The sequence below is a fragment of the Haemaphysalis longicornis genome, unplaced genomic scaffold (assembly GCF_048455015.1).
Source record: "Haemaphysalis longicornis isolate Haplotype H1 unplaced genomic scaffold, Haemaphysalis longicornis Haplotype H1 scaffold_1, whole genome shotgun sequence".
Taxonomy (NCBI): domain Eukaryota; kingdom Metazoa; phylum Arthropoda; class Arachnida; order Ixodida; family Ixodidae; genus Haemaphysalis; species Haemaphysalis longicornis.
Genome location: NW_027526203.1, coordinates 174,273,097 through 174,287,164, shown reverse-complemented (window position 1 = coordinate 174,287,164; position 14,068 = coordinate 174,273,097). Strand labels below are relative to the sequence as shown.

Genomic DNA, 14,068 nt, shown 5'->3' with positions numbered 1-14,068 from the left:
GGGCCCGGCTTCGAGGCGTAGCTCGTCCGGGGTCACGGGGTCACGCACCCAAACAGAGGCTCGGGAAAGAAAACCGCTCCTCCTTTTCGGGATCGAATGGGTCCCTCGCGTTACGAAGCTAATGTCTATCCCACTGCGCCACAAAGGCACACGTTACTATATACAAAGCGTTGGGGCTGCGGCGCGCTCTCTCTTGAGTACTTTCGGTATCAACGTCAGGCTTATACTGAAGATAATCAAGAGGGGGCGCCACAATCCCTCTTGGGTAAAGAAAGAGTAAATTCTGATTTCATAATATGGCATTGTTGTTTAGAAGCAAGATTTTTTTCAATCGTTTGCACTAATAAAGGACGGCGGATTCAATTACTGCGGCAGAATTTGAAATATGAGTTTTGTTACTGCTTGTGTGGCTTCATTTTGGAACCAAAATTGATTCGGCATCGAAGCTCAGTTGAGACACGTCATTCAAGTGTAAACACCCAATTCAAAAGAAAAACACGAACAAGTAAAGAAAGATTTTTTTTTTTTTTACAAATTACGCAGTTCTCGTTTGAGAGTCAATAAGTAAAGCTACAAGTCGGCGGGTCAGACAGTCTTTATGTGAAAATTGCCCAACACCCCTGCCAAATCATATTACAAGAGTAACTCGCAAGGCTCACAAACATAAACAACAGCTTCAACTCGGGCGTCTTCATGGTTGCAGCTCCCAGCTGCAAGAGACGCCGGCTTTGCGCATTTCTTCGCGCTGCAGGTCCCACAGGAGGCCGAGCGGACCTGCAGGGAGCAGAGTACAAAATGCCGGTTTTGGATCCAATGACTCTCACAAAGAAAACTTCACTTCGTGACGTCCCGGCGAGCAACACGCCCTAAAAAGCGAAGCCGACGCAGCTGGGAGTGTACACTAGCAGTCTGTGTGTAGCCAAAGGGCAAAGCGCCCTTTTGGCCTAAATTAGGGGGCAAACTTGTGCATTGTGTTGCAGCAAGAAATGCACATCTTCAAGTAATTTTTCCTCCCGAACCGCGCCTCATTTGCAGGAACTAAAATTTTATAACATGTTTGGTAAGAATAACACAGCCGACAGCAGTACTCCGTTTTCTTTCTGGGACTGGATTTTCAAAATAGCGTTCTCTCTATGGGAGCAAACTTGCCTCCTATGCGGGTGCTCGTTATAAGCACGAAGGCTAAATTGTGCCAATAGACGAAAGCAGGTTTTCATTCGATTGCAAGGAGCCCACTAATTTTCCATTTCCTCGTCATCGCAAACAATTTGGACCTTTAGATGCGATATGCATGCCATCCGACGACCCTTCTGCACAGGTCTGCGAAACTGCTCTTTGTGGATCCCATTTTCAGTGAACTATACTACGAATTCTGCAGCAAAATCTAATTCGAAATTTTCTAAACCACGCATTGACAAACAATGGCCGAATTTATTAAGTCAGCTTCCCCTGTGCAATTGCGTAATCGGCGCAGTGCTCAGAAACTTGCGAGTTCGAGCGCCAGAACTTAGGCTAGGACCAAGGAGGCCGGCGTTTGGCGTCAGCTATGTTGTTTTAGATGCTTAAGCATTTCTATGCGGACTAAATGAGGAACGCCGTCTTTCCGCCCGTAACGTTTGATTGGTCACACGTTCGCCGCGTACAAGTGTGGCAATAATTAAAAGGCGCCACAATCTAAGACATACTATGGTTCAGCTTCACCACACGGAACTCTATTAAACCAATTTATGCACCCGACAGTAACACTTCAACGAGTGCTGGAGCATTCGGCCTGACTCAAAAGTTCGGTCTGCGTTGTGGCATCAGGCAATGTAAGCACGACGTTCTGCACTGCGTAGAGCCGCAGCACAGACGTCTTTTGCTGAATTCGTTTCGTTGGTGGCATGGATTGGTCGCCCCATGTGCACTTCGTTGAAGCTGGTCCACGGCATTGCCTTAGTGGGTATACGGTCTTGATAGTACGTTGGTGTGAGAGTCCTTCTATTGCCCCGTCAAAAAATGTCTTCCCAGCAATGCCCATGTGTGTAGTAATGTCGCCGCCTTTCAAGCGGCTAGGTATAGATCGCCTGATGCGGATGGGGTCTAAGGAGGTACTAATTAAAAGGCGGCCTTCCAATTTCGGTATGGGACTACTTATTAGGCGCTCAGAAAATTCTTTTCTCATCAATACATGAGGGCAGTAATGAAGCCGACTTCAAGGTGTTCACCCGCCACGGTGGATCAGTGGCTAAGGCGTTGCGCTGCTGAGCACGAGGTCGCGGGTTCGATTCCCGGCCGCGGCGGCCGCTTTTCTGATGGAGGCGAAAAGCAAAAACGCTTGTGTGTACGAGATTTCGGCGCACGTTAAAGATCCCCAGGTGGTCAGAATTAATCCGGAGCCCTCCACTACGACACGCCTCATCGCCTGAGTTGCGTCGGCGCGTTAAACCCTACAATCAATCAAATTTAAGGTGTTCGGTGTGTAGTAAGGTGGCATAAGCATTTACACGAAATTTCCCACTGGGAAGCGTCTGCAATTTTTAACAGCGGAGCTGTTTAGGGACTCGCGATGTCCGCCGATGATGCTTGTCACGCCAGGCGAAGGTACCCCGCTGGGCCGATAGGTGGCGCCACAGCCTCGACGGCGGTCCAGTGCAATATTTCGGCACGCGGCGCACATCCACCTGCACCGATAAACTACCAGACCTCCGTGGGTCAGCTTCGAGTACGTACATACCGATGCGAGTGGTGTTGTGAGCGAACCCGCCGCTGCATGCTGTGGGCGTCAGCGTGCCGAAGTCAGCTCCGATGTTTCAGCAGATTTCACAGTCACGGAACTGGTTTTAATTTTTTCCCCTATATTTTCCTGTTGCAGTTTCGGTATGCATTCTGGTTACTGCCCTGTTTGGGCCACTTTTGCTGTGGGTGTTAGAGCCGCTTACTACTTCCGGGTTGACTCGGCTATGCAGCCGTGGGAGAGCCGAGACGCCCGGGAGCACTAAATGCCGTGTGGTGGCGCATTGTGACCACAGTCATCGAAAGACTCTTCCACCGCGGCTGCTACGTAACTGTTTCTGCCCCTTGCCCTCCCTCTTCACACTCTTCCCTTCCCCTCTCGCGCCTCCCACGATGTATGCAATGAAGGTTCGCGCAAAACAGTTACGCCTGGTCTGATTCGCCAACTTGTGGTTGTGAAACCTGACGCGCAGTCGCTGTGGGAGAAAAAGTAGTCATCTCACGAATTAAGGAAAGAACAGAAGCTAGGGGGAAAGAAGGCTATGGCCTGTAGTGAATGCAGCCAGATTTTTTTCTCGGAGAGCCGAAAGCTGGGACGAGCAGGGGACAGCGAAAACGCGGAGGAGATCATTTTAATTCCTAACATTCTAACGTAGTACCCCACTAAGAGCACATAACCTGAAGGGAATTCATGTGAAGGAAAATGCGCCGGCACCTGATCGCGGAGGCCAGGAGTTCACGCGCCGCTTTCAGGCGGAGCTTTACAACTGGATTGGGTCTAGAAACGCAAGTCGCTGCGCTAGGCTGCCAGTAAACAGCCGGCATACACGCAACAACAAAATGACCTTCACGAAATCCAGGAAAGGCGCAACTCAGCGCTCACAGCTCGAAGCTGCTGCCACTTTTCTTTCAAGGAGTGACTACGAGCTTGGGATCTTTTTTCAAGTGGTCAACTCGCCCTTGTATATTTCTTTTTTCTGCGCTCTGTGGAACTAAAAGCTCACACAGCCATATGCAATGATAGGTTTACAAACGGTAGAAAAGTTGCACAAATTCGCGAATTCCTGTCAATTTTATAACTGGAGGTGTCTTCTGGCGTACTAAGCGCCCAACATGCACATACAGTAAATCGGGACTTCGTACAATATTGTATATATGAATATCACGTTTAAAGACGCAAGCAAAACACAAATTAATAATAAGTTTCTCAGGGTATCGCCGGAGATGTGCGACAAAGAATTTGTACTCACAAGGCGGTATCTCGTCAGGCCACTCAAGCTCGGTCAGCGTGGCGCCGTCCTCTTGTTTCTGCTCTGGCTTGGTGGCCTGGAGTCTTGGATCTGCGTAGAGGTGTGGTGGCGCCTTAGGCAAAATTTAGACGGTTGGTAGCCGTAGCATCAAATTCTAAGAGCGAGACCGCAGGATCAAAACATCTTAACCCGAAAGTGTTTTATTCCCGGATACACCAAGACTTCGCTGACGTCATATCCGTCACGGAAATGACGCCAGTACAACGAAGCAAGCGGCCTGTGAAGGGTGCACCCCTGCACACAGGGTCTTCTTGCGGGGCAGCAACCTATAGTACTAAAGAGTACGTTATACTTAGGGTTGTTCGTTTTTGGGTTTTGTATGTTAACGCGAACGTTTTTTTATGCCGGGATACAGCAAGATTTCACTGACGTCATATTCGTCACGGGAATGATGCCAGTACACCTTTGCCGAAGCGACTTGCCATTAGGACGCCGTTCGCGAAGCACACCCGCAAGACAACCGCCGACCCGCGAATCATGCTCAGCTGCAGATTTCGCTGCACATTTCACTTTAGTGCTTTACCGACTCCTATGACAGAGGAATCAACCACAGTTTTTATTATTATTATTATTATTATTATTATTATTATTATTATTATTATTATTATTATTATTATTATTGCGTGAGTATCAGGCATATCGGGTAATTTATCACCGCGCTTCGCCAACAGAACCACGTCGCAAGCCCCGCATACCGCCCGCCCACTCCCGTTAGTGATATGGACGCCTAAGCAGTCGTCCCTCCCTGGGAAAGGCATGGCACCAGAGGCAGCCCGAAGTTTCTGCTACCAGGCCGCCTCTGTCTCAGACTCGCCACCTCGGTAGGGGGGGAGGGGTGGCGGCGGACAGGCTGTTTTTACATATCGTGAAATCACCCCCCACTATCGTCTCTGTAGCCAAAAGGTGCCCGCGGCGCAGCCCACTCTCGATCACCGGCAATCCCTAGCTAAATTGGCGCAGAATTCAAGCAAACACCACACCCCATTTTGCGCCATATATAAGCTTGCCGAACGAGCTATTTGCGCTTAAATTTAGGGTACATTCTTTTTTATATCAGTAAGAATGGTGGGGGAAGCAGTGGAAGTTACAAAAGTACACGTAAACATAAAGTACCGATGCGCACTGCTGTTGGTACTGCGCGCACTATGCATGTTTCAGCTGCACATGTAGTGCGGCGCTTTGGGGTTGTCTCAGACGACACTGGCTGATTGGGGTTAGCGACGGTGTCTTACGTGACCATACTGGTCGAGGGAGCACCATATTTCACGAAACGATTATTTTCTGCCTTAACAAAAACAAGCCAGGTACAAATAAGGTCAAAAACAAAGCAAAGGCAGAAAACGGCCGGGTGCAGTATGGTAGCACCATCTAGGACTGATGGCAAACGAGGCTCCGCAGCCGGCTGCCGAGCCTTCGCTTGAAGACCTGCTCTTGTGACGTCATTGTAGACGTTACGAAAACACACGATTTTGCGAGAGAAGCAAAATTTTATATTAAATTGATTAATTTCTCAGTGAATAAAGCTTTTTTTTTTTAAGTGCTGGGGGCGCTATAAAACCCGAAATCTTTCCAATAGAACAAACTTATGTTTTGTCTGCACGGCCATTTTAATGAAAGGTGTATTCGGTAGAGTATAGCGGGGTTAGGGAATGTGTTCGTCTGAAGGCGACGCCAAGTGTGTTCTTGCAAAGAGTGTTTCTAAAATAGTGCCTCCTTAATTGAGTGCAGTTGGGGAGCCGACACTTATCCTTACCAGCGGCCTCGCACAGCCGCAATTTCTTCTTGGTTGGGTAACACGGCGGCGGCATTCGGGTAATGGGAACGCCACCCTCCACCATGGTCGAGTTGGCGGGTCCGGTCGAATCCCGGCAGTCGAAGACGTCAGCTTGGATGGCGGCGGAGCTGTCCAGGAGGCTGTCCAGGTTGTCGCTCTCGCCTTCTGCGGGTCAGTACGTCGCACTTAGTGATTTCCATCAACATCTGCTTGCGACAATATAAGACGCCGCTGACGACGTGCAGTATTGTTTAATCACCGACCTCATCAGTATGCACGAAAGTATGCGGCATGGTGCGCAATAATGTCAAGCAGTTTCCGGAAAATTCCTCGGTGTACTATTATGAGCAATATGAAAGGGAACACAGGAACGCGTGGCAAAAAGCCTCGAAACAGGCGCGGAGCGATACGCGGATGGCGCTGTGAAAAACAAATGGGGAAAGGAGGGCGCTCTTCCATTAACTGTTGGCACTCCGGCCACGCTGGAATTTCTACAAAGCAGCAGTTTACGTCATTTCGCAGATAATATATCGTCCGACAGCCGATAAGACGCACGGCGGGAATGGGAACAGTTAATAGAACAGCGTCCCCCTTTCCACTTTGTTTCCGACGGCGGCCGCTGCGTATCACTCATAGCTGAGGGTGTTTTCTACGCGTTCCTGTGTTCCCTTTCATATTGCTCATGATAGTACCTTAGTGCGAAATAACCATGCCTATGTAGCCAGTTCTAACGGAGCAGCCACAGCGCATGTGTGTGTATACATCGTGCCTGTGCAACGTACTTGGCGCAGGCACAAGCCCATTGCACGTGATTAACGTTTACCCTGGCCGCGATGCGGTAGTTGCTGAAACGAAGCTTTCTCTAGTAGGATGTCGCAAGAACGACTCCTAGTCTTAGTAACCGTACTTCTGACGGTGGCGGATGTGGAAAACATTCGTGCCTACGAATTTTCGGCGTTCGTAATGACACAACGTGCTCTTAATCACTCCGTCCCCCATGGCATGCGTCGTAGTTATTGCTTGTTAGAGCGCGACATCTTATTTGCCAATATTGATTAGTTTCTCGAAGTAAAAAAAAATGTATCGGTTGATCTGATGCAGATATAGCTCACTTAGCTCACTTAGCCTCATTTAGTTCCTTCTCATCACTAACCGCACCCAAACGGCTCTCGCTTGTGCTTTTGACGTGTGTGTATTCGACAGCTCTTACTGGGTTTATTGCTCTTTCTGCATACCGGCGGGTCACCTCTTCCTCCTTTTGCACCGTCGCTAATCGAGGAGGCCGCGCACTTTTAGCATCTTCGGTAAACCGCACCGGTGCACACCAGGGCCCACCGGTGCGCCTTTTCATACTCGACAAACCGCACCGGTGCGCACCATGTGTCCTCGATAAACCGGGGCACACCACCGCGTGGCAACTTTTGGTTGCACCGCCGCGCACCGAACGAGTCGACGGAGCGCCGGGGTGCAATCCCGAGATGCATCGCGAACGGCGCGAGGAAAGCGGCTTCCTCCACCGTATGCTGCAGCGACGGTGCATCGAACTAGAATACTTGGGTAGTGGAAATAATTTGCCTCCTGTACTTCGTCCTCAAGGCCTTAAAGGGGCCCTGAAAGGCGTTTTGAGCACACTAAATTGACTAGCGCAATCGTTAGATTGGGTCTTCAACATCATCTGTGCCAAGTATTACTCTTTTACGCGCAGCGGAAAGCTCACACTTTTGTTGCAAAGTTTGTCGCTTTTTTCTCACCCTTTCCTTCGTGTTTTTGGACGCCGCCATCTTCACATGTCTACATCATCGATTCCCAGATGTTCGTCATGAGCTAGACATCCTGCTATTGGGCGGCTTTTTCACGCACTTCCGGCAAAGAGATGAGTCGTCTGCTCAGCGTCGGCTCGCCGGCTGATCTGCCAGCGGAGTGCCGGAGTGCTTGGACATTTTACGACAAACGAAACAAGTGTAAACAAACGCTTAACCGTTTGTATTGAATGCAACAAGGCCATAACACGACATGAATATTCTCTTACTTGAGTACGTTCCATAAAGAAAGCGTTGAAGCCCCGTGGCACTTCTTTCTTGCAATCGCAGAGAACGCCCTGAGCCGAATGCCCGGGTTTGACGCATACCTTTTATTCCACTTCCAAACAATCCAGAGATGCGTTTCGAACGAACACAACGTCACAACATGCGTTGCAAGTCCGAACCGCGATTGACAGACGATGGGTTGCCTCCTCCTGCCCCTCGTAAATTCGGCACTCACCTCGCGCGCGGTTTGCGGGGACGAACAGCAAGTCACTTAACTCTGGCGCACAAGCCGAGATGGCTTTTAGCCACGCACACTGCACATACGCCATGCGAGGTTGAGTCGTACGCCGCTTGAGAAGGATAATCCAGACCATGGGAAGCACTATCCACCCGCAGAAGCACAGCGTCGCATTTCATCGCGAAACAAAGGCGTCCACAACACACACACCATCGCCTCCTGTAATGCCAAACGCATCTCGCACTTCCAAATGGGAGTGAGTAGTATGCGTGCAGCGCCCATATGCCGCGAGGTGAGGCCCCAAGCTGAACCGAGATCACGCAACCGTAACTGTCTTCTAGAGCGGTTTGTGCCTTGTTTCCAGGGCAACCGATGTTTGATATTGTCAAAGAAATGGTGCTCGCTCCAGCGCTAGAAAGCTCAGAGCCGCGGAGGAGCATGTTTTGCCAACGTTGCCGCTCTCCACCACGCGTCGCCCCAAGCTGAACTGGCGTTTTGTGCACGGGTTCTGTATCGATTTAAAATGTCTTTTTCACATGCCGCCGCCAGGAATTACCACCGCCACAAAATAAGATCCGGCACCAGCGGGGCCACATCTGATACGGCGCTTTTTGGATAAACAGTGCGCTGTGCATCCAAGGGAACGAGCGCAGGATCCTCCCCGTGCGGCTGTGAGTTAGCCGCCGATAAAGAGTCGCGTGCCGCCGATAGCAAAGTTCAGCAGCAACGTACACCGCGAAAGGGCAAGGCCAGGCCGCCGCACACATGCGGCCAGATTTTTCGTTCGCTTTTCCAGCCTTGAGCGGAGAGCGGGATTCATGGTGTCAACAAAGCGTGCCCGTAGCAGACGGCTGTGTGAGCAGCGCAATAGCGGAAGTACGTCACCGCCGAGGAGCGCAGCATCATGGGAGGGAAGGCTCTCTCGCCGTCAACAGCGGAGAGTAAGTTGAAAGGAGGAGGAAACGCGGCGCGACGATAATACGCGGTTTTTGATTTACGATTTCTCAGCTAATACTAATCGCTTCAACAAAATTCTTGCGGGAGGAGATTGCTAATACATTGCTTTATTTGGTTACATGTACATCCACGCATCGGCGGAGGGTATTTCAGGACCCCTTTAATTCTGCGGCCGTCCGCGTTCAGCCGATACAGAAACTGGCCCTGCATCCGACGTGGAAGCACTTTCCATCCCAAGACACGGCGCGAAATACTTCGTCCGGCATGAAGAGTGGCGACACTTCTAACCACCGCTTCCCCAGAATCAGCGTTCTGCGGGGCTCAGCGGCACCTGTTCACCTCACGGGCCGTCACGTGCAACTCCTTCCCATCGGCTACGCGTCACGTGCCCAGTGACGCACGCACTAAGCACAGCATAACTCAGCCATTACCCCAGCCTTAACTTGGTCCCTTGGTCCGCAACAGCAGCACCGCTTATACATGGGGCCCGTGCAGCGAGCTTTGACTCAGAAGTAGCGGGAGTGGTTGCCCTACTGTGTGAACTTTCCTTTAAGTGCAGAGCACTTTACGTGCTCGCCTTGTCGTCCTAGCTCGCTCGCTCCACCCAAGTATATAGAGCACCAAGGCGGCGTGCCGGGGTAACGCTGTTGTTCGCGGTGTACCCCAGAGGCTTCGAAAGCCAAGCGGTTTATATAGCCATAAGCGTTCGAAACTCGTGAAACGCTGGCACTTGTCATACATATTCCCGTTGTTTAGCGCAAAGAAAACTATAGGTACATTTGAGGAAAAACAAAAACGCCCGCATCTTCCCACGGGGGGAACTCGAGTAAATGCGTCGCATCTACTCGAGTCAAGCAAAGCGTCACGTAAAGCGAAAGCCAAGCAAAGACGCCCTTGACTGAATTCCGAACGCGCGCTCCGCCGCTTATATACGTTGAGGGGACTGCGTAAGCCGGTCCCAGTCGATGACGACGTTGGCGTACTTGTAAAGCGGCGTGGACTTCTAGGTGTTTGAGCCAAGCGCGGATGTTGCTTCGCCGGAGAACGGCACACTGGTTATATGCGCAGCGCGCCCGGAGAGGAAACCGCGGAAGAGAGAGTAATGCACATGCGCCGGCCCCAGCGCGTCTGCCGCGGCTATGACGCAACATGCCGCGGCTATGACGCAACACAATCAAACACAATCCACTTTAATCCAATCCAATCCAATCCAAATCCAATCCAAGCCAAGCCAAGCCAAGCCAATCCAAGCCAAGCCAATTCCAATCGAATCCAATCCAATGCTCCTCCCGAGAGATGCGCGAGAGTGTTCGCTATCTCCTCGACTCGACGCGCATGCGCAGTGAGCGTGCGGACTACGGACGTCAACGCGGGTGACATCGTGAGTTACTGAAATGCTCTGCATTTAAAAGCGGCGCCTTCTCCCCACAGCGCCCTTGAAGTCGTACATGTTAACAACCGCCGCGCGTGGCACTGGTGTGCCCCGCCCGAGGAGATCTCGAGGCGGCGCGCGTTGCCGCTATGCTGCTGTTGAGTGGTTCACGGTCGATTTTCATGTTTCTTAAGCCACTGCACGTACTATTTTTGTGTGTGTAATTACAAGAGCAGCCTAGCCGGCACTACGCTGATGTTTAAATGTTCTTGGCTCTTTCTTTTGTTTGTAATTTGGAGAGGGCATATGCTTGCGGCGGTCTCTCATTTTCGAAGGGCCATGGCCCATGCAGTTTTAAAGGATAGTGCAATAGCGTGTTGTGGGACTGTACCCCTAATACATTTATGCGATTGCTACAAAGATTTTATATTTGCGATTTGTTTTAGCCATCTTTTATTTGTTGAATTCATAACTGTCTCATAATATCTTACGTCCGCAAGACGTGGGCAGCACTTGTTATGAACTTGTGCATTTGTAATATCGTAATTGTTTCATGGTTTTGAATGGCCAGCGTACCAATGAACTGTACAGTTTTAAAATGATCGCGCTATAAAGTGTGCCGTATGGTGCTTTTCTGATAATTACGGTTGTGAATGTTGATGCTTTCCGCTGCCTTGAGGGAAGTTATTAAACACAGATCGTGTGTGTTTAGTGCACTGCAAGGGCTCGGGCCAGTTGGCACGCATTCAACAAATTTTTTTCGGCCCGGTGCTGGCCCAGGTGCATGCATGCAGTGTCTGAAGTCCGGCAGTCGTGCACCGCAAATTCGACCAAAAAGTTTACTCATTGAATTAGGTTAAATGAAAAAAAAGTCGAAGTGCGAAGTCACTGCAGGTCCACTGAAAAATTATTTTGCTGATATTCCCGGAAATTCTTTTCATGTGTCCGGATATGTATTTACAAAGCTCGGTCCAAGTTTTAAAAATGTAACTCGCTTTATGGTTATGTTTTTAGGTTGAAAACATGAATGTTTTTCGGACTCATGTTTATAGTCTGCCGAACGCGGGCTGATATTTGAAAACAGTCCGAGGGGCTCAGGTTTCTTTTAATAAATTTTGTCGTGTATGGGCAAGGCTCGGGCTTATATTTAAAAATTTTGTTTGGCTCTGGCCGGGCCTAGGAATTGTGACCTGTGCAGTGTTCTAGCGTGGATTAAATTAAAAAAAAAAACCGAAACGTGCGTAAGTCGGCCTGCCTAACACACCACGCTGTTTCCTCGGCTGACACAACACGACAGAAACGTTAGCAAACAAGGTATCCACACGCTAGCCTCCATCACTAAAGCACGACTCACGTGATCTGCTTGATTGGCCAAATGGGTTGAAAAAATTAACAAACAGTACATGCGCACTGCATAGCTGCAGTTTTCCCATAAGAACCTTGCTGTATTACTAGCATTCGCAAAGCTATTGCAATGCGCATCCGCCTTACCAGTGATGAATTTACCCTAAAATAGAGCTGCTGCCCCTTCAATACAGTCCCTAACGAACGCTGCAAGTTGCGTTATATTTTCGCTTCAGTTCTCTATTATTTTGTGTGTTTTCTCCCACGCACGGCATTTGTTGTCACAGTGAGCACTCTCACATACGGCGCTCTCGCCTAGGAACTCAACAAAAGCCACACAAGAGCCCTCCATGTGCTGCACAGGGCAACCCTCCGAACCATCAGTGGTTTGCCTAAGCACACACCTAACCAGAAACTCGAACAGATAGTTCCCCTTCCTCCCATTGAGGACATCATCAACGAAGCCAAGGCGCAGGCTGAATTCAAACGTCCTTTAACACACCAAGGACATGCCCTTACATGCCCCTTTCCATCCCCCTGTTTAGACCAGCGGTCTCCCGTTTTCAATAAAAGCTTTACTACTGCCCGCATTACCGGGACTCGTTCGGCGTTGCTCGCGCGCTCCGGCGAGTTGTCGCTTTCGTGCGGTACTGATTATTCTTCTCCGTAGCTGTTCTCGCTTCAGGCGCACCATGCTTTTCTTTCGCACTTGTATTTAGACTCTCACATGTGGTTTCAGTTCTGCTTCTCCATTCGTGTTCCTATAGTCTGCTACAGTTAGGGCTCCGCGCGTTCGTTGTGCGTGCGGGGGTGGGGGGGGGGGGGGGTGATCGGAAAAATAAGCCTTAGCCGCCATACAGACAGTCAAGAGGATCACCGGTGTGCGATAGGGGTATTAGTCCTTCTTGGTTATGTTGTTCAGGAGGTGGTGGAAAACGCAAAAACCCTACGTTCCATCTTTTTTCTGCTTCACCTTGCCGTCTGTTTTCTCAGCCTCCATTAGCTTTCACAGATTTTGTTTCTATAGAAGAGCTCTTGACTAAGACAGGGACACTGCAGTCCTGCGCTCGTTCGAATTTCGGCGTAAACAGTTCAAATTCAATTCGTCTCGTAGTCTTATTTCAGTGTCATGGAATAATTACATAAAATTACATAAAGCCGACGGGAAGACGCATTAACGCGAACTGATTTACGAATCGTAGTCGTCCAGTTTAGTATAGTGCGGGAACTTGACAGGGAGAAAATATTTGCAGCATTGATTAGACAACCGTACGCCAACCACTTCCGCCCACAACACGCCCAAACCCATACTAGCATACAATTACATACTCTTTCACTACCGCCAACATTTTCCTCCCCCACATAAGCAACTCACCAAAGAGGAAGGAGTGATACTTCGCAAAAACTAACACCATCCCCCACAACACGCTCTGGCACAAAATATTCCCCACCCAATACTCACCTCAACGCATCTTGTGCGCCACATCAGGAACACTATAACACCCCAGATCTCCCTCCCAATCCCAACCCTACCCCTTCGCAGTGGGCGGCGACGCTGACCAGTTCCGACCCCTGTTCCCAGCTTCGGCTGGTGAATAGGGCACGGAAGGCCGGCTACAGCCAGGGAGTCCTGGACTGAGGACATCCGCTCACTGGTCCGGAGTGACCGCAATCAGAACGGATGGGATAAATAAAGTTCCTCCTCTGCTCGACTCCCTGGAGCGAAGGGCTTTGATAATGCTAAGACCTTTGTCACGCAGAGTTGCACGCACTGCTGTAATCTTTCCCTATAACGCTGCTGCATGTCTCCCGGTTAGGGTCTGTTCCTTCTTACCTCGCACACTGCGGGAAAATGAGCGACCGGTGAAGCGTCCACGTGTCGGTTGAGCCGACGCAGCGGCGGCAGACGCCTTGGCTGGAGGCTTCACTTGGCGGGGTGTCTCTCCTTGCACCTGCATCTTCTGGCGAACGCCGCCTACGCGCAAGCAAGACAAAGAAATAGCACACAATAACAGTAAGGGCACCCTTAAGTCCAGTCTGGTCGGTATATAGAGCAGAACAGCGCGAACAGAGTGGAGAAAACAGAGGGAGTATGTGGAACACCGATGATCCGCCGACCCACTGATTGGTGGTGGAGCAAGAGATAACCCAGTGGCGCCGTTAACCTCTCGTTGGTCGGGGCGTTTTAGTGGGTCTTCGCGTTCGCGTGCAGAAAGGAGGTGAAAACGAAGAGACCACCGTGCACGGGCCTTCACCCTTCTGAAAAACTAGAAAAGAAAGCAAAAAACAAAAAGAATGTAAAAGGGTGGAAAGCTGGGCGAGTTGGTAAGG

The 14,068-nt window shown here is 50.2% G+C and overlaps 1 protein-coding gene across 1 annotated transcript; it reads right to left on the bottom strand.

Annotated features, from left to right (window-relative positions):
* Nucleotides 1–584: 584 nt before the first annotated feature.
* LOC144167319 (uncharacterized) lies at nucleotides 585–13,724 on the bottom strand. Its single transcript, XM_077696619.1, has 4 exons — nucleotides 13,572–13,724; nucleotides 5,779–5,964; nucleotides 3,966–4,055; nucleotides 585–774 (listed from the first exon to the last, which is right to left on the bottom strand). The coding sequence occupies exons 1-4, from the start codon at nucleotides 13,693–13,695 to the stop codon at nucleotides 692–694; spliced, it is 483 nt and encodes a 160-aa protein (XP_077552745.1). The 5' UTR covers nucleotides 13,696–13,724; the 3' UTR covers nucleotides 585–691.
* Between the last annotated feature and the right edge of the window lie 344 nt (nucleotides 13,725–14,068).